Below are 22,752 nucleotides of genomic sequence, written 5' to 3'. Positions count from 1 at the left end.
ATTGGAGAGAAAGCGGGGGTGGGGGAGATCAGTCTGAGAATGTGCTGGAGCAAAGAGGCGAGTTTTTAAAGTTAGAATGAATCCTAATTCATTTTGAAATGTGCATCTGGGTCTGTTTTTCCTCAAGTGCGAGAATTGTCTACAACAGAGCTCAGCTGCCAGGGGCAGCAGTGAAAAAGACTGGGCTCTCCAGCATGGTTCCCATAGGCACCAGTGAGCTCAGGCACACTTCTCTTGAAGCCCACCAGGCTCCCTATCTCTGCTGATTTTTATTCCACAAGGGTTTTGTTTGTTTAACTAAATGGGAGACTGGCATGCTGTAAAGTGAAGTTCTGCTCTCAAGCTCCATCTTCATTTGAGTTCAAAAAAGTTGTTTTGTGTTTTGGAGCTCAGCTCCCACCTCTGTCTTGTACTTAGGTTCTCAGGCAAGTTACTTTCCTTTTAGCCTCAGTAGTTTGCTTTCTGGGAAATGGGTGCTTTGAAACCAGCCATGCCCACTATGGTAGCCATTTTTTGAATGACCAACCCCTTATGGCAGCCATTTTGTGAGAGTACCCATACCATCCTCTCAAAATGCCAAATTTGCCTACTGATCCAAAAAGGTTGTAGACCTCTTATCTGAAAGATAAACCCCCTATATCGCTTGGAATGCTGCAGAAGCTGCTGGTTGCCAGAAGATATATATGCATGATCCCAGAGAGCTGAGTCTTAACAAGCTTACAAGAGACCCCAGATTTAGTAGTGCTGTCTTTCAGATTGTGTGATGCAAAATATTTCAGGTCGCCTTGTAACCAGTAGTTGATGGGTGAGAGGGAAGGAAATGTCTATATCAGGCTTCCAGGGTTAATGGCAGGCCCAGATCAGCCAGCTTTTACAAAACCTCAGAAACCTCTGCACGTTGCTGAGACTACAGCTCTTCCTGAGTGAGCTCCAGCCAGCCTAGATCTGTCCAGGGTCCTGACAGACTCAGCTTGGCCTGGCTGGACCCAATTCACCCTGGCTGAACTTGACTGTGCCCCATCAGACTTGACTCTGCCACATCCTTCTAGTAAGTGCAACAGCTTCAGATTGGCTCTCCTGGGAACCTTGAGCCAAGCTAGACAGGACATCAGGTTCCTAGAGTGCCTTACCCATGAAACAGTCAAACCACCAACCCCCGTTGTCATCATTTTCAGCTTCAAACCTGAGGAGGGCAACTGGGGATTGGCTGTGACCTCACACAAAAATACAGCCTGTGGTTAACCACATAGGAAGAGGCAGGGTCTTGTTGACAACATGTTTTGGCTTGGCTAACAAGGCCAGCCCAAAAACTGTAGACTCCAGGCCTTCCTTCTTTAACATTAGAGGGTGAAAGCCCTCTTTTAAATATCTGAGCACCCATCGAGTTCCAGCATCTTGTTTCCAAGGGTGACTAGATCCCTCTGGGAAGGCCATGAGCTGGGCATAAAAGCAACAGCCCTCTCCCGTTGCTTCTTCCCCAGCAACTGGTATTCAGAGGTTCCATTGAGCCATCATGGCCAGTAGCTGTTGACAGACCCAATTTTCATGAATTTCTCTAATCCCATAATCCCTTTTGGAAGTAGATTGGAGGTGTAATTCTGCACCTGAGAATGTCTTATTTCCCCAAAGCCCACTCATCCGCCCGCCCACCCACCCCATTTCTCCAAAAGAGTTGACTTTTCAGCAAAAGAGCATTTGCTTTTAAACCTTGAGCTAGTGGCAGCCCCTTGGAGTTTGGTGCACAAGCCTTTTAGCGCCATCTGCTGCCTCCCCCCAGTTGGAGCAATGGTAATTCCTCCCTTAAAGATATATATAAAAAGAGAGAAACATGAAAGTAATCTGCCACCCATGATCATGCTAATCAGGAGATCTCACAATCAGGCCTGCGTCTCTCCTGTGATAAAAACCGCTGAGCTTCTCCCATGCCAGCAGCTGCAGAGGCTATTTTCAGATCAAGCCCCGAAGATACAAGTTGCTCTGCAGAATCTGGAGAGGCTGAGATGATTTTAAAGGGCTATAATCAAAGATGTTGTGTGGGGCGATTGAAACAGACAAGCAAGACAGCAAAGCCAATGAAAATTTCTTCCTCTGGTGAGCACATTTTAAGCTGTAGGGGCTCCCTTCAATTTCGTTAAGACCTGGGGCTCTGCGTGCCATTTCAGTTATGACCAGAAGCAGCACTTGGTTGCTTAAGGCCTTGGATCTGAAGCTCTAGATTTTGCTTTCAAGGCAGCTTGGGGTCACCCCAGCTGCGCCTGCTACCTGATGACCAGAGCTGCCTTTGCCAGTGTCCGCTTTCCATGTGAATGCATATATGCGCATGCAAAACTGTACACTATGCTCTCAGGTCTACACAACCAGTGACCCATTCAGCCAAACCCAGCTTGCCCTGTATGGCGATCCACTAGGGCCCTGATAAACATCCTTCTGTTTCTGCTTGCAGCAAAAACAGGGAGGTTGTAACCTCCAGATACCGTTGATTTGTATTGGGCTGAGTGCAACACTTCTTGTAGCTCTTGTCTTCTAGAGGCCCATCCAAATGGCACCTTCAGAGTGCAGAAAGTATCCCAAGAAAAGACAGGAGCCCTTTACTCCCTCTGGACACCTGTGCATTCACTGCACAAAGCCAGACATGTGGATCTGTGCTGGTCTGTGCCCGCTTTATGGACTGGCAGATCCAGGTCCAGCTAAAGCACTCTGTGCATTTGTCCCTCAGCGATTGGATACCCTGAAGCAGCACACCTGGTCCCTGAAATTGGAGTCTACCATAACAAATCATGTGAACGTCTTTCGTGGCTTCTAAATAAAAAGAAAGAAATGGGAGCTTATACCATGAGACAACAGGTCTCAACCCTATCTTTAGCTGTTGCAACAGTTTTGAAAGTTTCACTTTTTGCACAGCTGTAGATGTAATCATGAAAACTGTGGTGTAATCATGCACCCTTTCCCCACACTGATAATCCCAAAGGCCTGGAACAGAGGTGGGCAGTTCCTGGCAGTGTGGCAGCAAGGAAAATTAGCCTCCTTTTAAAAGCCAGAAGTGGCAGTTTGCTGCTGAGCCTCAATGGCGCAGCAGCAAAAAGTAGCTTTTTAAAAGCAAAATAGCCCCTTTTCCCACCATCACGGTGCAAAATTTTGGCGGCAGGGCAGGGATGAAGCCCCCAGTGAGATCCAGGCTGGCGGGGCAGTGCAGCCTCCTAACCCCTAGAAGTTGCCTTCCCTTGGCCTAGAAGAAGGGAGGTGGCAAGGGTCCTCACCCCTCTTCACCATTACTTTGATTGCCATCCTTGTTAAGTCAGCAGTGTAAGTAAACGGCATTGACTTCAATCAATGTGTTCCATGGCTTGCATTTTTTCTAATTTTTATGGTAAATGTTTATTTTTCTACCTTTTGACCTGATAGGTCAGCAAGGCAGCTACCAAAAGGCTTAACATCCACAATACAATTTTTAAAAACACCATAATAATGAAGAAGCAGTAATGTAATTTAGCTGAGTAGCAGAAAAATCAGCAGAAGATAGCAGTAGCCAACCTATTCAAAGGTAAAGCTAATCACAGAAATTATTTTTTAAAATTCCTCTTTTGGAAAGGAAAAGAAAAGAAGAGAATGTGTGGGACGTGGTGAAAAGACTTTCAGGAAAGTCATTGTGGAGGGTGGATATTCCCCGGCCCCATCCCAGACACGAAGGACTGTGCTCCATTGCTCTCGGTGGACTTGTGTAGAACAGGAAAACAGGCCTCAGTGGCCATGTTAAAAAAATCCTGGTTTTGTCTATGGTTTTCCAAACCTCCTAGTTCCAAGGAGTCCTTCCCACATCACTTCCAGAAGAAGCTGCTTTTTATGGAGATCGGACCATTGGCCCAACTAGCCTAATATGATTGACTCTGACAGACAGCAGCTCCCCAGGCTCTTGGGTGGAGGCTTTTCCCATCACCTGCTACCTGGCCTCATTTTAACTGAAAGTTGACTGGGGCCTTCTGCATGCAGCACGTCTGCTCTGTCACTGAGCAATGTTCCCTGCCCTAGAAATGTGCTTGCTGAGCAAATTCCCCCTGCCCCCCCCCCCGATATGGGCAGTCCCCAGGGCCTCCATGGCAAGGCAGGCAGTCTTTGGGGGACAACTGACCTTCTCTTTGAGTGGCCCTGATAAGCTTCCAAGGAGCCCCAGCGTCACTGAGGACACACTTTGAAAAGCACTGGTGCTGCTAGACAGGCCCTGCTGCGAACAGGCAAAGGCCAGCCCCATGCCAGGTTTGCAGAGGGGATTGTTCTGGAATTCTGCCTCGTGTGCTTAGGGATGAATGTTTTCTTTTCTGCCCCTGCAGTGGGATGAGCTGGAGCTGGGGATGGGCATCTGCGGGAAGCAGCATTTTAGCCGAATTCGGCAGCCTCCACTTAGAATTTCTGCACCTCTCGGAGCTGTCTGGGAATTCAGTATATACCGAAAAGGCAAGTACTTCCCTTGTTCCTTCTGCATATGCTTACAGCCGTTCCCCTGAGACATCACTGAAGCTCGTTAGGTGGTAATGACCGGAACTGATGAGCAGGAACCTTATACTTCCACCGTAACCCACCTGTTACCTCCTTGCTGATTTCGAACTGAGTGCATGGTTGCATAGCTGGGCCTGCTTAAGGCTGTGACGGCGAGTCCCTGATGAGCTGCTGCAGGGAGCTTGGGAGCCTCTTCTGTCAGCTTTCTGCCTCCAGCCCCTGGAGTGGAGACCCAGGGATCCATCAGAGTTAAGCTCCTTGGCTAAGCCCAGCAATTGCAGTGGGGCACCTTTTGACTGCCTGTTAGCAAAATGAGGCACTCCTGTTTGCGCTGTCATGCCTGACATAATGAGGTCACTGCAGATTATTTGGCCGTAAAGCCCTTAGAAGACCCAGCTCTGGAAGACAGAGTAACTCTTTCCGTACATGTTCATGGTCAGGCGTTGGTTCTTTGTATGAGCAGCTGTATGGCAATGGGCCATTTCCAGAAGGGGTGGAGAGCAGTAAATACTGCTTTCTCCAAACTCTTTAGGCATGCATAAGTAGCTGTTGGGAAGGGTGATGGGTTATAGCCCTGGGTGCACTCTATATTTTGTGATCATGAAATGTCCTTCTTCAGAGGATTATTGGAATTCTTTAAGAGTCGCTTTCTGCTAAAAATATTATTAGATGTTACCTTGAGGTTTCATTCTGTGCTCCTGCAATGGCGTGTGTGAGTGCATGAGGAACTGGGTACACTGCTGGATAGCAAGTCTCATTGGCTTCCCTCCACCCCAGCAGCTCTGGAATACCCCACCCTGAAGGAGACATTGCTCCAATCAGAATGAGAACAAATCCCTTAACCCCAACTAAAACAGATCAGCCACTCATGGCACAAAATGCTCTGATGGCTCTCCCTGATATTTCCGTGAAACAGCTCAAGAACAGCCTGTTCCAAGGATATATTCAATGTTAGCAATGCAGTCATCTGCCCACTTGGTGGTAGGGAATAGGGCATAGAGGAGGACAAGATGCAAAGGGGGTGCAAAAGAGAAATTGGGAAGCAAGAGAGAGACACCAAAGGTAGCAAGGAAGTGGGAAACCAAGGAAATGGAATAAAAAAGAGAAGGCATGAATGAAGCAGAGTAGTGGAAAGACTGCTACATAAGAATGATGAAGTTCACTGGAGAATAGAGTGAATGGGGGAAAGGGTGGGGAGAGAAGATATGAGAAAGGAAACAACGAGCAGAAACACTCTGGGGAGGAGGGATGAACCCTTAGGGGAAGAGCCATAGTTAAATCTAGGATTAACTCAAAAGTGTCGTGTTCATGACATATCATGCAGTGTATGGGGAGGGCTCTGAGCTTGTGGGGAGGGAATGAGGTTCTTAATGCTTTTCCAAGAGGACCAATTGTATCTCTAGTCTGTTATTAAGTCCAGCCAGTCAGTAAGTGTGAGAACTGGCTTGTTAATGGATTCACCCACCCAGAACATGCTATAGATTAAAGCTAAAGCCATGTGAGAAAACAAAGCACACAGGAGGAGCCGGTTGCAAACAGCTATCCGGAGGGAAATGGGCTTCCAAAAAGCAGATCAGCTCATTAGCTCTCAGCCAGAGACTTACTGGTCTTTGTAATGGAGCACTTCCAATCTGCATTTGTGCTCAGGCTTGTCATTAATATACCACGTTCTTCAGTTGAGCCAATACGTCACGACTGTGTGGCTGGGACCAGCCTTTCAGTTGATAAAGACCTGGTGCAGACATAACACTTAATCCTGGTTTGCTTGTTTGTACGTTTAAAAAAAAACCCTCCATCCTAATCCTAGTTTTTTGTCTTTGCCTGACAATCCATCTCAGGGTTAAGCTGTCATAATTGTGTTTGCTCAAAGTAGGCATAACATTTAAACAGAGTCCCATGCAAACCATAGTTTAAAAACTCAGCTTTCAACCATGCTTTCACATCCTGGTTTGTAGCCAATTCTTAATCACAGATAGTATTAAGATTAACACAACTGTGGCAAACAAAAACAAATGGTGGTTAAGCATCATGTCTGCAAAGGGCCAGTTTCACTTGATTTTATAAAAGATATAGGGCATAATTTACCATAAACACCTCCCATAAAAGAAAGCCCCATAGAAATTTGCGGGACTTACACAAGAGCACGTGCCTGATTTCTCCCTGGCAGACAGCTATTAAAGTATGAGGAATCTTCGTTGAGGCCAGGTGCTAGCAACCTTAGCTATCGCCGTGTGCATACTATAGGGCAGGAGTGGGCCTTCCAGAAGTTTTGGCCTACAAAACTACATCCTTCACCGTTGGCTACACTGGCTAGGGCTGATGGGAGCTGTAGGCCAACACATCTGGAAGGCCACAAGCTGTCCACTCCTGCCATAGGGCCATGCAGCAGTGGTTGGCAGCTGACACCCTTCAGGCCAGATGTGGCCTGTATACAGCTGCTACTTGGCTCAGTCACTGTTGCCTTTACTTCTTTGACTACGTGAGGTGAGAGATCCCCCAGCCTGCCAGAGCTCATTGGCATAGGGGAGACTAGAGGGAATACATGGGTACTTGTTAGGTTGCAGTTGCTTGTCAACAGACAAGGCTTTTCCCTTTTCATCCGATGGGCTTTTTCCTTATAGGAAGCTGCCTGCTATCTCTGCCTTTTTTTACTGTCTCTTGCTTAGGACAGGCCTTTAGCTGTCAGCCTTGTGCCTTTGGCCTTTGCTGACTCTGAAGCAATGGTAGATTGTAAGATTTGCTACAACCCTGCAGCAGATGTGTAGGATTTGCTGGCAAGCAGTATCTATCACGAGCATGCCCTGTGGAGGATAGGTCTGTCAGTGAATATAAGCCTTAATAGCTGAATGAAACCTCCATGTTCCAAAGTAGTATACCCCAGAATATACTCCTTTGTATAAGAAGAAGAGAAGAGTAGTAGTAGTGGGAGACTCCTTGCTGCGTGGGATCAAAACCCAAGTATGTCGCGAAGACCCATGGGCTTGCCAGGTATGTTGTCTCCCATGAAGACAGATTAGAGACATGACTCAAAGGTTGCCTGCACTCATAAAGCCCACTGACAAGGTTCCCTTTCTTCTCATCCATGTGGGAACAAATGATACCTCCAAACGGAGCTATGAAGAAATCATGTCAGACTTTGAAGCTTTGGGAAGGAAACTCAAGAACTTTGGGGCCCAGATAGTTTTCTCATCCATCCTTCCAGCAGTTAGAGGGATAGAAAGGGAAAGAAAAATACTCCAAGTGAATGACTGTCTACGAAGGTGGTGCCAGCGCAAGATTTGGATTCTGGGACCACAGTCTATACTTCCTGGAAGATGGGCTATTGGCAAGGGACGGGTTGCACCTCACAAAGGATGGGAAGAATGTGTTTGGCCAAAGCATGAAGAACTTCATCAGGAGGGCTTTAAACTGAATCCTACGGGGAAGGGAGATAAAAAGTCGGGGATAACAATGGACGTAGGCTCATGCAGTGCAATGGAGAGAACAGCTCTAATAGCACCCAATAATAGTCTTCAGACACATGTAGGAAGAAAGCCAGACTATGAAGCACATGGTCTTCGATGTCTATATACTAATGCCCAGAGTATGGGAAACAAACAGAACGAACTTGAACTCTTAATACAAGAAGGAAATTATGTCTTGATAGGTATAACTGAGACTTGGTGGGATGACTCTCATGACTGGAATACAGCAATTGAAGGATATAACTTGTTCAAAAAGAACAGAAGGAACAGAAAGGGAGGTGGGGTTGCACTGTATGTGAAAAATACATATCTCTGCACAGAAATACAGGAGGATGAGCTTGGTAGCCCCATCGAGAGCATCTGGATCAAAATAAATGGAGCAAAGAATAAAAGGAACCTGGTGGTCGGACTCTACTACCGGCCACCCAATCAAGGAGAAGACGAGGATGAAACTTCTGAAAAGCAAATTGCCAGTGTTTCGAGGAAGCATGATGTAGTAGTAATGGGGGACTTCAATTTCCCCGATATTTGTTGGGAGACAAATTCTGCAAAACATGGCCCCTCCAGGAAATTCCTGATTGTGTGGTGGATAACTTCCTCCTACCGAAAGTATAGGAAGGAACTAGAGGATTGGCTATCCTTGACTTGATCCTAACCAACAGAGATGACCTAGTGGATAAAGTAGCAGTTACAAGAACTCTGGGGGAAAGCGACCATGTTATACTTGAGTTCTTGGTTCTAAGGGACGCAAAAGCCGAGTGTAGAAAACGCGTACCCTGGATTTTAGGAAAGCTGATTTTGATAAACTCAGAACAATGATCAGTAAGGTCCCATGGCAAGTGACTCTAACGAGGAAAGGAGTCCAAGATGGGTGGGAGCTTTTAAAAAAGGAAATTCTCAAGGCACAATTACAAACAATTCCAACAAGAAGAAAAGGTGGAAGACAACAGAAGAAGCCGATGTGGTTTCACAAAAAGCTTAGAGATGACCTGAAAACAAAAAAGGACACATACAGGAAGTGGAAAGAAGGCCAAGTAACAAAGGAAGAGTGCAGGCAGGTAGCACAGAATTGCAGGGATGGTGTCAGGAAGCCTAAAGCTGAGAACGAGCTGAGGTTAGTGAGGGATGCTAAAAGCAACAAAAAGGCTTTCTTCAGCTACGTGCATAGTAAAAGACAGAGGAAAGAAATGGTGGTTTAGCTATTAAATAAGGATGGTAAAATGATAACAGATGACAAAGGAAAGGCAGAGGTGCTCGATTCCTATTTTGGTTCAGTCTTCTCCCAAAAGAGGGTCTATGACTCCCCCCCCCCCCCCCGGCAAAGGCGAAGTACAGGCTGAAGGGGCAGGATTGCAGCTTGAGATCGATAGGCATATATGGTCAAGGAACACCTAATTATTTTGAATGAGTTCAAATCTCCAGGGCCAGATGAACTGCATCCTAGAGACTAAAGGAACTGGCAGAAGAACTCTCTGAACCGCTGTCTATTTTCTTTGAGAAATCATGGAGGACGGGTGAAGTGTCAGATGACTGGAGGAGGGCTAATGATGTCCCTATCTTCAAAAAGGGTAAAAAGGAGGAACCTGGGAACTACAGACCAGTCAGTCTGACATCAATCCCTGGGAAAATTCTGGAGCAGATGATAAAGCAATCCATCTGGAAGCACCTTGAAAACAATGCCGTGATTACTCGAAGCCAACATGGATTTGTCAAGAACAAATCCTGCCTGACGAATCTGATCTCATTGTTTGATCAAGTAACCTCCCTTGTGGTCTGTGGGAATGCTGTGGACATCATATACCTCGACTTCAGCAAAGCTTTCGACAAAGTGCCCCATGATCTCCTGATGAGCAAACTAGCTCAAAGTGGGCTAGATGAAACAACGATCCGGTGGATCCACAATTGGCTACAGAATCGGAGTCAAAGAGTGCTTCTCAATGGGATCTTCTAAAACTGGGGAGAGGTAACGAGCAGGGTACTGCAGGGCTCAGTCCTGGGCCCAGTGCTCTTCAACATTTGTATTAGTGACTTGGAGGAGGAGGTGCAGGGAATGCTGATCAAATTTGCAGATGACACAAAATTGGGCAGGATAGCTAATACTTTGGAAGACCGAAACAGAATTCAAAGTGATCTGGATAGACTGGAGCGCTAGGCAGAAAACAACAGAATGACATTTCATAGGGATAAATGCCAAGTTCTGCACCTAGGAAAAAGAAACCAAATGCACAGTTACAAGATGGGGGATACGTGGCTCAACCACACTACAAGCGAGAAGGATCTTGGAATTGTCGTTGATCACAAGCTGAATATGAGCCAACAATGTGATGTAGCTGCAAAAAAGGCAAATGGGCTGCATTCATAGAAGCATAGCTTCCAAATCCCAGGAAGTACTAGTTCCCCTCTACTCAGCACTGGTTAGACCTCATCTGGAGTACTGTGTCCAGTTCTGGGCACCACATTTTAAGAAGGATGCAGACAAACTGGAGAGGGTTCAGAGGAGGGCGACAGAGGTGATCAGGGGACTGGAAAAGCCCTATGAAGAGAGACTGAAAGAATTGGGCCTGTTTAGCCTTGAGAAGAGAAGACTGAGGGGAGATATGAGAGCACTCTTCAAGTACTTGAAAGGTTGTCCCAGAAAGGAAGGCCAGCATCTCTTCTCAATCATCCCAGAGTGCAGGACACGGAATAATGGGCTCAAGTGACAGGAAGCCAGATTCCGGCTGAACATCAAGAAAAACTTCCTGACTGTTAGATCAATACGACAATGGAACCCAATGACCTAGGGAGGTGGTGGGCTGTCCCACACTGGAGGCATTCAAGACGAGGCTGGATAGCCATCTGTCAGGGATGCTCTGACTTGGATTCCTGCCTTGAGCAGGGGGTTGGACTCGATGGCCTTGTAGCCCCCTTCCAACCCTACTATTCTATGATTCTATGAGAATACCAGGTGCTGGGGGCAAACAGTAGAGAATGGCCATTGTCATTATGTCTCTGCTCGTGAGCTACCATAGGCATCTGGCTGGCTGCTGTTGAATGCAGCGTGCTGGACTAGATGCATTTGGCCTTTATCCAGCAAGACTATGCTTATATTCTTGTGGATCACCCCATGGGGATGCTCACACCTAAGGAAGGAAGGATGCCCCTTGCCAAATGTTGGCACTCTTGTAAAGGGAGACTTCTCTACAGATGTGCCTTGACACTCCGCACACCTCACCTCACTTCTTTAATATGACCTTGCTGGTAAATCGAATTGGTTTGTATTTGTCCTATAAATAGCAGTGAGAACCAGGGTAATGATATCATGACATGGAGTATTTGATCTGGACCAGGGAAAGCCTGGTTCAAATTCCCACTCAGCCGTGAAGCTCACTGAGTCAGTCACACTCTCTTGGTCTAACCTACTTGCTCAACAAGGTTGTTGTGAAATTAAAACAGTATAAGAGCCATCCAGCACCATCTCTGGTAGAGGCTGCTCTGAGCTCCTTAGCAAAGGTGCAGGGTGCAAGTGCGATAAATAAACGACCCCTACCGAACTGACAGCTGACATTGTCCACTGTATCTTCCTGGACCGGGGGCCACATAGGCTGCTGAAAAAAATATTTTAACAACCTCTAAAACATGGTCGGGAATGCTATTTGTTTATTATTTAGTGCATTTCTATTCTGCCTTTCTTCCATCATGGAACTCTCAGCAATGTACACAGAGTCCCCAGGCAGTCCTCCAATCCAGGCACTCACCACACTCCAGCCCGCTGAGCTTCAGCAAGATGGATACAAGGCAGGGGTAGGCAAGCTTTGGGGGCACATTTGGCAATTTCAGAAACTGTCCTGGGCACCACTGCAAACTGGCTGCCATGGGAGGTGTGGCTAGTCGCAAAGGACAAAGAGCCTGCCTGACAGACTGAGTACAAAATAGAAGTGGGGTCTGAGCACCCCAACACACTAAACAACTCATCTGAACCCACAGTTTTTAGTACCATCAAAAACCTGTTTCACAGAAGGCAAACTTTTTTTCTTCCCTGACCCTTCTTCTGCCAGCCAGCTCATTTTCCCCTATCGCTTTTTCTCTCCCACTCTGGATCACCACCCATAGACGTTCTCTCTCTCTCTCTCTCTCCCCCCCCTCCCCCTCCATCACCACCCCTCACACACAGACACACACACACATATGCAAGCAGCTCAGGTATCCATCATGCAAGTGGGAGCTGTAGGGCCCCTTGGTGGATGCCAAGAACAATGTCCGGGGCTCATTGGTGGCTGCAGGCATCACATTGCCCACCTGTGTTATAGGGTGGGCCTTCAGAGTATGCCATGGAACCTTATCTAATGTTTCCATAGAAATACATTTATTTATTTATTTATTTATTTAACGATATTTATGAACTGCTTACATTAAAGAACGTTTCAAGTGATGTACAGAACAACACAGCATAAGATAATAATTAAAAACTGTGTGGAGAAGACAGTATTACCTTCCTGGAAATGCTTGTTGCAAAAAGTATGTTTTCCGTAGACACTGAAAACCCAGAAGGGTTTGCACCCATCTAATTTGTACTGCTAGGGAGTTCCAGAGAGGTGGGTAGTATGATACTAAAGCTTCCATTCCGAGTCATCATGGACCAGACATCTGAAATTTTGGGCACCACCAGAAGGGTATCACCTGATGCGTGCAACCAACAAATAGGCAGGGAGGGGGTCAGGCAATATCTTAAGTATCCTGGTCCTGAATTGTTTAGGGCTTTGGCTTAAGGTGTAATATGTATAAGGTGTAATACACCTGTTACACAGATGTAATAAGTTTTGTAATATGCCTTCCCCTGAAGACCACAGATTCATAAACCAAAGATACCATTGGCCTTCCCAGTGAATGACAGTATGTCTGTAGAACTGATTGAAACAGATGCTGCTTGGGAGTTTGTACTGCTTTAAGGTTTGGTGGGTGGCTTGTTTGTCTTTTTAAAAACTGCAGCTGTGGATGGGAAAATAGAAAGGAGTTTATTTGGTCTCTCTCTCTCTCCCCGCCCCCCCCCCTTGTAGGTGATGAACATCCGCAAAGTCCTGAACAGAATTGAGAAACCACAGGGACTCTATCCTAACTTTCTTAGTCCCGTAACTGGGAACTGGGTGCAGCGTGAGTATTAAGAATCCCTTGGCTGAGCTGAATAAATGCTTATCCATGCGTGTCAGACTTTCTAGCGCCTCCACAAGTGTGAGAGCCCTAAGCCAAGAAAATGTTAGCCGCCAAATTAAAATCCTCACTGATGCTAATCAAGGAGCTCATTATGCAGGGTGCTTCAAAGTAATTCTACTGTACAGATGCAAAAGAGTCATTCCTAACACTCAGAGCCCTTGTCTCTGCCAAGTACCTCTTAACATCCAGAGCCACAAAGGACCACTAGGCCTATTGGCAAGTGACCTCCAGTGTGTCCACAACATGCCAACGATATTAAGCTTTGGGAGATTTCTCTCTTTCTGCAGTAGTTGCCTGCTACAGTTGCCAGGCTGGCTGGCCAGGGCTGAAAGAGCCTTACAAAGCAGTGTTCATCACTGCAATGCTCAAGGGCCACTTTTCCCAGTCACCTCAAGTGTGGCCCTCCACCGCTCTCTCGCTCTCCCTTTGCAGTAGCTGGTCACTCTCAGCTGGGTCTCTCTGGTTCTTCCTTGTTGTTTGCTTCAGCGTTGGGCTAGCTGCTGTGTTTTGGGCTACCGGAGGCGGCTTGAGGGTTGGGGAGTCGGTGACCTGCTGCTCGTCAGCTGTGCGGCGGGGGGGCAATCAGCCAACTACCTATGGTGGGAGAGGAGTCTAATAGGCAAAGAGCAACATGATTGGCTAGCTGCAGTGGTGCACTGAGCAGGTGATGGGGTTGAAGCTGAATGCACGGCCAAAGGAGCAAGCAATATGGACCTTGTCTGGGAGATTTTGCTGCACCGAGCAGAACACTCTCAGTGACGAGAACAAGATCCATCCCAATCCAAGGACCAAATGAGTCTGTTGGAATTTGCCTGCTGGGCGACTTGGTGACTGACTGATGAGTCCTTGTTTGGATGACATGGAGGAGGATGGGGAGGAGAGGACTGAAAAGGCCTTCAGCCAAGTCCAGTGCAGAGTGTCACCACTTGATCGGGGGAGAGGAGAGCCCCCCTATGTCTCAGGAAAGGCCCTCAAGCAGGTGCCTGGGCAGTGCCTGGAGCCAAAGTGGCTCCTGCTGGAAAAATAGTGAAGATCGTTGCTATAAAGAGAGCAGAAGAAATCCAGGATACTAGGAGTCGGGCCTCCCCTGTAATTGTCCATGGAGCATCAAAATTTGAGGAGCTAGAAAAAGATGATCAAAATGATCTGGGGTGGGAATTCTTCCCTACAAGTAGAAGCAAAAACATTTCTGGGGATTTAGGGTTTTTTGGAGAGGGGGAGACAAATAAGGGGAGAACTGAGAAAGGTTCATAAAATTATGCATGATGTGGAGGAAGTTGTTCTCCCTTTTTCCTAGCACTAAAACTCAGGATCACCAAATAAAGTTGATGGGCAGTACATTCAGGACAAACAAAATATGACAAGAGCCCTGCTGGATCAGCTCAAAGGCCCATTTAGTCCAGCTTTGTATTCTCACAGTGGCCATTCCAGATGCCCTAGGGAAGCTCACAAGAGGACTGGAGCAGAAGAACATTCTCCCACTGTTGTTCCCCAGCATTGTTGATATTCTAGGCATGCTGTGTCACTGATTTGCTGTTGTTGTTGCTCAGTCGTTCGGTCGTGTCCGACTCTTCATGATCCCATGGACGGTAGCACGCCAGACCTTCCTGTCCTCCGCTCTCTCCCGGAGTATGCTCAGGTTCATATTCATTGCATTGGTGATCCTATCTAGCCATCTCATCCTCTGCCGTCCCCTTCTCCTTTTGCCTTCGATCTTTCCCAGCATCAGGGTCTTTTCCAGGGAGTTTTCTCTTCGCATTAGGTGGCCAAAATATTGGAGCTTCAGCTTCAGTATCTGTCCTTCCAATGAGCAGTCAGGGTTGGTTTCCTTTAGGATTGACTGATTGACCTCCTCGCAGCCCAGGGGACTCGTAAGAGTCTTCTCCAGCACCACAGTTCGAAAGCATCAGTTCTTCGGCGCTCAGCCTTCCTTATAGTCCAGCTCTCACAGCCATACATTGCTACTGGGAAAACCATAGCTTTGATTATACGAACCTTTGTCGGCAAGGTGATGTCTCTGCTTCTTACTATGCTGTCTAGGTTGGCCATAGCTTTCCTCCCAAGGAGCAAGCGTCTTGTAATTTCATGGCTACAGTCACCGTCTGCGGTGATCTTGGAGCCCAAGAAAGTAAAATCTGTCACTGCTTCCATTTCTTCCCCTTCTGTATGCCAGGAAGTGATGGGGCCAGATGCCATGATCTTAGTTTTTTTAATGTTGTTGAGTTTCAAACCAGCTTTTGCACTCTCCACTTTCACCCTCAACAAGAGGCTCTTTAGATCCTCTTCGCTTTCTGCCATTAGGGTGGTATCGTCTGCATATCTGAGGTCGTTGATAATTCTGTCACTGATACTTTAGGTAATATATCTATTAGCCATTATGATTAGTAGCTGCTGATAGCCCTTTCCTCCAGGAATTTGCTAATCCCCTTTTAAAGCCATCTAAATTGGTAGCCATCAGAACATCTTTTGGTAGCAAATTCCATAGTTTCAACTATGTGCTGCATGAAGAAATGCTGCCTTTTGTCTGCCCTGAGTCTCCCCCATTCAGCTACATTGGATGACCTGAAATTCTGGTATTATGAGAGAAAGAGAAAAAAAAAATCTCTATCCTCTTTCTCCACACTGTGTATAATTCTATAAACTACTATGATTGGCTCCCCTTATTCTAAAAAGTCCAAATATTGTAACCTTTCCTCATAGGGGAGTTGCACCAGCCCCCTGATCACGTTGGCTGTTCTTTTCTACACCTTTTCCAACTCTACAATATCCTTTTTGAGATGCAGTAAGCGGAACTGTATTTTTATTGTGGTTCCACCATAGATTTGTGTAAAGGTATTGTGATATCGGCTGTTTCATTTTTGATCCCTTTCCAAATGATCCCCATGGAATTCACCTTTTTTCACAGCTGCTGCATACTGGATTGGTGTTTTCATCAAGCTATCTACACACAACCCCAAGGTCTGTGGAGGCTGGTGGCTCCGATGTCAGTGGGATGGTGAATCCACTCCAGGTTTCAATCAGAACTCTAAAGGAGCTATCCAAGGTGCTCCACTTGGATAGCTCCTTTAAAGTTCTGACCGAACCCCAGAGTAGATTCACAGCCCCACTGACATCGGAGCCACCAGCCTCCACTGCCCAAGATTCCTTTCCTGGTCAGCCACTGCCAGCTCAGATTGCATCCATGGAAGGGTTCACACATCACACTAATCAACCCAGTGTGGGTTGTTGTTGAACTGTGGACTATCATGTTGTCTGGATGCTGCACTTTTTCCGTAGGTTGGGTAATTATGTTGTCTGAACACAGCGCATTTCCACAAGGTTGCTCATTAACCATGCAGTGTGGCTTGTTAGCCACTCTGAACAACCCAGCAACAAGCCATGTGTTCTCAAGGTGGCTTGTTCGAGAAAAATAAACCACACTGTATGGTTAACAAGCCATCCTGCAGAAAACACACTGCGTTCAGTCAACACGTTAACCCACACTGTGGAAAACATGCTGCATTCAGACAACACCATATCCCATGATGGGTTAACGTGTTGTGTGAACCCAGTGTATGTGAAGTTAGGATTCCCCCTCCACAATGTGCATCACTTCACACTTACTTACATTGAACTGCATTTGCCATTTTGTTGCCCGTTCACCAGTTTGGAGCAATCATTTTGGAGCTCTTCACAACCCCTTTTTTGTTTTTAAGAGCCTGAATGTTTTGGTGTTGTCAGCAAACCTAGGCATCTCATTGCTCACCCCTTACTCCAGATCAAGTTTAAAAGCACTTTTGCTTGGGGGGGACCCCAGTTCTTAAATTCCTCCATTGTGAGATCTGTCTGCTTATTCCTCTTCTCTGATCAGCAATTTCACATTTGAGCTCTTTAAGGACTCTTGGGTGGATGCCATCTGGACTCAAAGCTTTGTTCATTTTAAATTTGTCAATAAAACAGGAAGCTGCCTTTCACTGTGTGAAACCGTTGCTCCATCTTGCATGGTCAGCATGAGTGGCAGTGACAATCTTAGGTTTCAGTCAGGGGTTTTTCCCAGCCCTACCTGGAGATCCTGGGGATTGAACCTGGGACTTTTTGCATGCAAAGCAGGGGCTCCACCACTGCACGAAGACCTGGAACTTCATTTCTTGTCGCCACTGTTATCCCCGGCTTCTCCAGGCAGGGCTAGGAAAGAATCCTGCCTGAAACCCTGGAGAGCCGCTGCCCGTCAGTGTCGACAATACCGGGCCAGCTGGACCAACGGTCTGACTTCGTATCAGGCAGCTTCCCATGTTCCTCAGTTCTTTAGACTCCCTTCCTGAAAAAGTCAGTTCAGGTACAGGTATCTGCCCTACATCTCCTGTAGTGAAGACAGTGCAAAGAATTTTTCAGGTTTTCTGCAACCACGGTACCCTCCTTTCGCATATCTAGCCGAAAATGCAGGGCAGCTGGAGCACAGAGGAGAGGATTCCCTCCATCCTCCAGCCGCCCTGCAATAGATAAGAATCAGCCTCCAAGTTCGGAGGCTGACGTCTGTCTCCATAGGATTGCGCCCTTAAAGAATCCTTTATTGTTGGTCTTGATGTTTTTAGCAGTATACATCTCTTATTGTCTGCTTGCGCTTGTGTTATGTGTGTTTAAGTTTGGGTTCCCTTTCGTTCTCATTTGGGCAAGACTTCCGTTTTCTGAAGGAAGGATGTCTATCGAGGGCTACTAGTCATGATGGCTATATTGAATCTCCATATTTAGAGGCAGCATGGCACTAAATTGTATGATAGGTTTTTAACTTGTTCTGGGATTTCTATTGTTGATTGGTTTAAATTGTTTTTCTATATAAATGGTTTCTTATATTAAGTTTTAAACTTAAAACTTATATTAAGTTTTATATTGTCTTTTTAAGGTTTTAATCTTCTGTAAATGGCCCAGAGAGCTTTGGCTATTGGGCAGTATGGAAATGTAATTGATGATGACGATATCAGTTAATAGGAAACACTAGGAGAAGGCTGCGGAAGCATCTGATTAGTCATTGTGAGGAACAGGATGCTGCGCTACATTAGCTTCCCGTTCTCTGTATGATCATCCTATAATATTCATCCGTGCTATTAAATCAGAGGTGGTGAACCTGATTGGTCCTGGAAGCCGGATTGCCTCCTGGGAGCAATCCAGAGGGCCGCATGATGTCAGAGGCAAAGCCCCTCCCTGAATCCCCCACCCCTGATGCCACCCAACCCCATTTTTCCATCCTCCGGAGGCTCCCCGTCCCTGCTTTAAAGAATATTTATACAGCACCTCTGCACTTCCCATAGCTCAGTCGCCAAGTGAGATTGATTGGCAGTAGGCAAAAGAAAGTAATTCTTTGCACAACGCACACATTGATTTATAGGATTTGCTGCCACAAGTTGTGGTGATGGCCGCTGGCTTAGGCAGTTTTAAAAGGTGATTAGACCAAACTCGTGGAGAAGGAGAAGCTTGTCTGCAGCTGTTGGCTGTGATGGCTCAATAGGGCCCCCGTTGTCCAAGGCAGGAGGTCACCAAGTACCAGTTGCTGAGGGCCAACAATGGGGCAGGGCACTGTTGCTTTCATGACTTCTTCCCAAGATCATCTGGCTGAACGTTGCAGGAGATGCTGTATCAGGTGACGCTTTTGTCTGATTCAGCTGGTCTATCCTTGTTATGTTCATACATAACATAACGTGAACGACAGTGGATGCAGCTGCACAGAACAGTAAGCCAGGATTCTAGTGAATCCTGGCTTACTGTGAATGAGCTGCATGTTGGTGCATGTAGCTTGTTCACTCCAACTTGGCTTCTCATAGAATCACTGGGTTGGAAGGGGCCTACAAGACCATCAAGACCAACCCCCTGCTCCCACTATCACAAGCAGCTAAACAAGAAATTGTTTCCTTACTATGACATCTGAACCTGGGATCCTGATTTGTTGCTCCCAAACAAGCCAGGATTCACAAGCCAAGAGCAAACTGATGCATGATCTTGGTTGTAAAGGGCACAACAAGCCAGGATCCTGGATTCATGCAACTCACTAAGCAAACCAGCTCCGGCAGCCTTGTGGGCAGGAGGAGCCAAGCGGAGCAAATAGGCTGCGTGTACTGGCACACAGATCATTCACAGGAAGCCAGGATTTACCATTCTGTAGAAACACAGCTAGTTCCCTGCCTTCAGGATCACAACTGAAAAAAAAGGCAGATTGGGAAAAGGGAATGTGGCAGAAAAGGGTGGAGGAACGGAGGAGGAGACAAGTCTTGTTTAGACAATTTGTACCGGTGTCCTGGATAGGATCACACTCCTTCCTCTTTGAAATCCAAGGGGTGGCCTGTGACAGTGGGATGTTCTCTTCCTCCTGTTGCACCCGCTGCCTTCGGGTCTCTTCGCTTTGCTAGAGCAATGCGATTGTCAGGCTTGACTGCGCCTGTAGCCAGGGAGATGCAGCAGGAGGTTAGTCTCTCTTCAAGAGCAGGATTTCAGTATTTCTGATAAGCTTCAAAGCATGCAAGGAACAGAGAAATCAGCTCATCCAAAACACATACACCACGCATTAACCTGCATTTCAGCAGGAAGCCGTGCACATTAACCAGTGGAGGGCCTCAGAGTACGTGCACTCGTGTCTGGGCATAGAAATAAATCCCAATAGAAATAAATTCTATTCTCTTTACTTTTCTTGAAAGGTGATTTCCACATCCTTGGCTGCCCTGAAGAATCTATGCTGAGATGTAAAACTAACACCCCCTCCCCCCAGTGTGCTTTAAAGTTACAGATCTGTCCAGCAGTTTCTCGGACCGATTTTCCCCAGGCTAGCTGGATGCAGAGCAAGTGCAGTCTGAACAGGTAGCCTTGGAAAAGCACCGTCATTGAGTATTCTGGGCACACCTCCACACCTGACATTGTAGCTCTCTGTGCTGTCCATCTCCCCACCATGTCAGTCTGCTCAGGCTATACAAACCTCCACAGGACCCTAATATGTCACTCCAGGCAGACAACCACAGCTACAAAATGTAGATGGCCGTGCCAGCTGCTAGGAGGTTCTGAACTTGCAATCCAGTCAAATCCCGGGCTTTTTTCTGCTCTGATGCCGGCAAGCAAGGCTTGTTCCACATCCCCTGCAGTTCCCTTTCCCCTCTGTGAGGAAGAAGGTAATGGCTGATGCAGGTACACAGTAACAGGGCTGCCTATAAACTATCATTCTGAAGGAGGACAGCATATGCTACTGGGTGAAAAAAATTCAGCTTCCCAAGAAGGTCTGTTTTGTTTTGCTTTTTTAAAAAAAAAACACCCAGGATTTATTATTTATTTATTTGTTAGATTCATATACTGCCCAACTGATAAATTGAGGGAGTTTACATTCATAAAACCAAACAACAACAAAACAACCAAACAAAAAATACAAGTATCAAAATAATACAAAATAATACAATTAAAAACATTTTGTAAAAATTAAAGACATTAAGGAGCCAGCAGTAAAATGAATAATCAGAGCAAAAGATTGAAGATTAAATGCCTGCTTAAAGAGGAAGGTCTTAACCTGGCATCTAAATGTATACAATGAAGATGCCAGATGGATCTCCCTGGGAAGGGCATTCCGCAGACAGGGCCACGACAGAGAAGGCTCTTTCCCTCAGCCTGCTTTCTTAATGTATTCCCCTCCCTTCAATCCAGAAAGATCACCGAAGGCAGCTTATATAAAATAACAAAATACAAAAACTGTATGGAACATCAAACTTATGCAGTGAAAACATGCCTGTGAAAAGCTACAGTTGATCACAACACTGGCCAAAGAGCACACATAGATCTGTTGTGTACTGCAGCTGGCCAACAGCCTCAGCTGCTTTGTGAAACAGAAATGGTTTTGTCAGCTTCTTCAAATGCAGGAAAGAGGAAATCTGGCAGGTATTGCTTGGCAGGAAGCTCCAGAGAGAAGGGGTGGGCACTCTGAAGGCCCTGCTTCCCTTCAACACCTTCCAAACCTCAGTAGCCTCAGGGGAACTGGAAAAAGTACCCATGGCTTAACCCTCACTCAAAACATTAGCCAAAAAAAGTGACAGAGAAGGGCTGCAACATTTAGGGTGCAATCCTATGGCTGCTAGACAGCGGCTAGATGGCCATGGGATTTTTCGGTTTATGAGAACCGACCAGCGCTCCAAGGTTGGTTCCCAGAAAACCACCTCCCTGCCCACACCACCTCGTAAGAAGCGTGGTTTGTCCCTGGCTCTGCACTCATAAGAGCACCACGGAGCGGCGGAAAGGGGGAGTTCCTGGGTGCAGGGGGAGGGGACAGAGGAAGCGCCAGTACTACGCTTCCTATGCCCCCACCCCCCTCCGACCTGCTCTGGCTAAATGGCTGAAATTGTCCGTCTAGCCACTAATGCGGCGGCTGGAGCATGGAGGAGAAGATCCCCTCCGCGCTCCACCCGCCCTGCATTGGATAGTCGGTTGCCTCCAAGTTCAGAGGCAGCCAACTATCCCCATTGAAGTGGGCACTTACTCAATTAAATGGTTTGATTAATTGTTTAAAAAAACTTTTGATCAAATAAAAAAGCTGTTCCCAAAATCAGGGAGTGAGTTAGGGGGCAGGTGTGCGTATATGTGTGTGTGTCTATTTAGAACATTTCTATCTCGCCTTCTTTCTATCATGGGACCCAAGGTGGTATGCATATCCTCAAGCAGTCACCCATCTAGGCACTGACTGACCCCAGCTTAGGTACAGCAAGGTGGCTGCATTGTTTGTCCTTGACCCTGTCCTGGGACCAGCAGAAGGAAGGCATTACCTTTGAAGAGGCATTCCCGCTTCTCCCACACACAAGAAAGAATGCCTCTTCCAAGGTGGCACGTGCCATGACAGGTACATACTTCGCCTAAACAGAAAGGAAGTCTCCTACCGTGAAAAGCGGTTTGCACTGCTGTGCAAATTTACACAAATTGAATGAGGTGATTAATGGTGTGTCAACCCAAATCACACTGTGTTGTACTCCTTCTTCTTGCTCCTGCAGATCATGTTTCAATTGGTGGCCTTGGGGACAGTTTTTATGAATACCTGATCAAATCTTGGGTGATGTCGGGCAAGAGGGATGCTGAAGCCAAAAACATGTATGACAAAGCGCTGGAGGTAAGATGAAGAATGAGGCTGGATTCCTTTTGCAGCTGTGTTTCTTGAAGAGAATGTCATACCAACCTGAACAGCAGTGTGTGGCTCACAAGCTGCCATGCTGGATGTTAAGCCCTGTGAGCCTTGGGTTCAAATCTCATCTCAGGCATGGACTCACTGGACAAACGGAGCCGAGTCACTATTTGTGTTTCAGCCTCAGGATGAAGACAGTGCAGCTGGGCTTGAACATCACGATGAACAATAGCTTATCAGGATGGGAATGGGCCTTGGGCTTGCATGCTCCCCACTCCCCTCTCTGTTGCAGCCCCAAGGAGGAGGCTGGCAGCTTTTGCTTTTGATTAGCCACAGTTTAGCATTGCATCCAGACCCTAAACTGCGGTGAATCTTAGCTGATTTGAATAAACAAGCCAGCTTTGTAATGCATAGTTTGACGTTTTGAAGTTGGCTTGTTTGAAACAAAGCATCATTAAAATTAACTACACTTTGTTGAGTTCAGACAATGCAACAAGC

General features: G+C 46.6%; 1 protein-coding gene across 1 annotated transcript in view; it reads left to right on the top strand.

The window, feature by feature from the left end:
- The window catches only part of MAN1C1 (mannosidase alpha class 1C member 1), a 201,414-nt gene that overhangs the window by 153,433 nt on the left and 25,229 nt on the right, over window positions 1-22,752 (top strand). The window contains exons 6-8 of the mRNA XM_084815837.1: window positions 4,326-4,449; window positions 12,992-13,085; window positions 22,127-22,242. Of these exons, the coding sequence (XP_084671963.1) occupies window positions 4,326-4,449; window positions 12,992-13,085; window positions 22,127-22,242 (334 nt within the window). The remainder of the gene's footprint in view (window positions 1-4,325; window positions 4,450-12,991; window positions 13,086-22,126; window positions 22,243-22,752) is intronic.

This window comes from Heloderma suspectum, chromosome 10 (genome assembly GCF_057233095.1).
Source record: "Heloderma suspectum isolate Gila_16-S chromosome 10, 16-S_ref, whole genome shotgun sequence".
Taxonomy (NCBI): Eukaryota; Metazoa; Chordata; class Lepidosauria; order Squamata; family Helodermatidae; genus Heloderma; species Heloderma suspectum.
The sequence above is the reverse complement of the archived record's forward strand: the minus strand, read 5'-3'. Positions and strand labels throughout refer to the sequence as shown.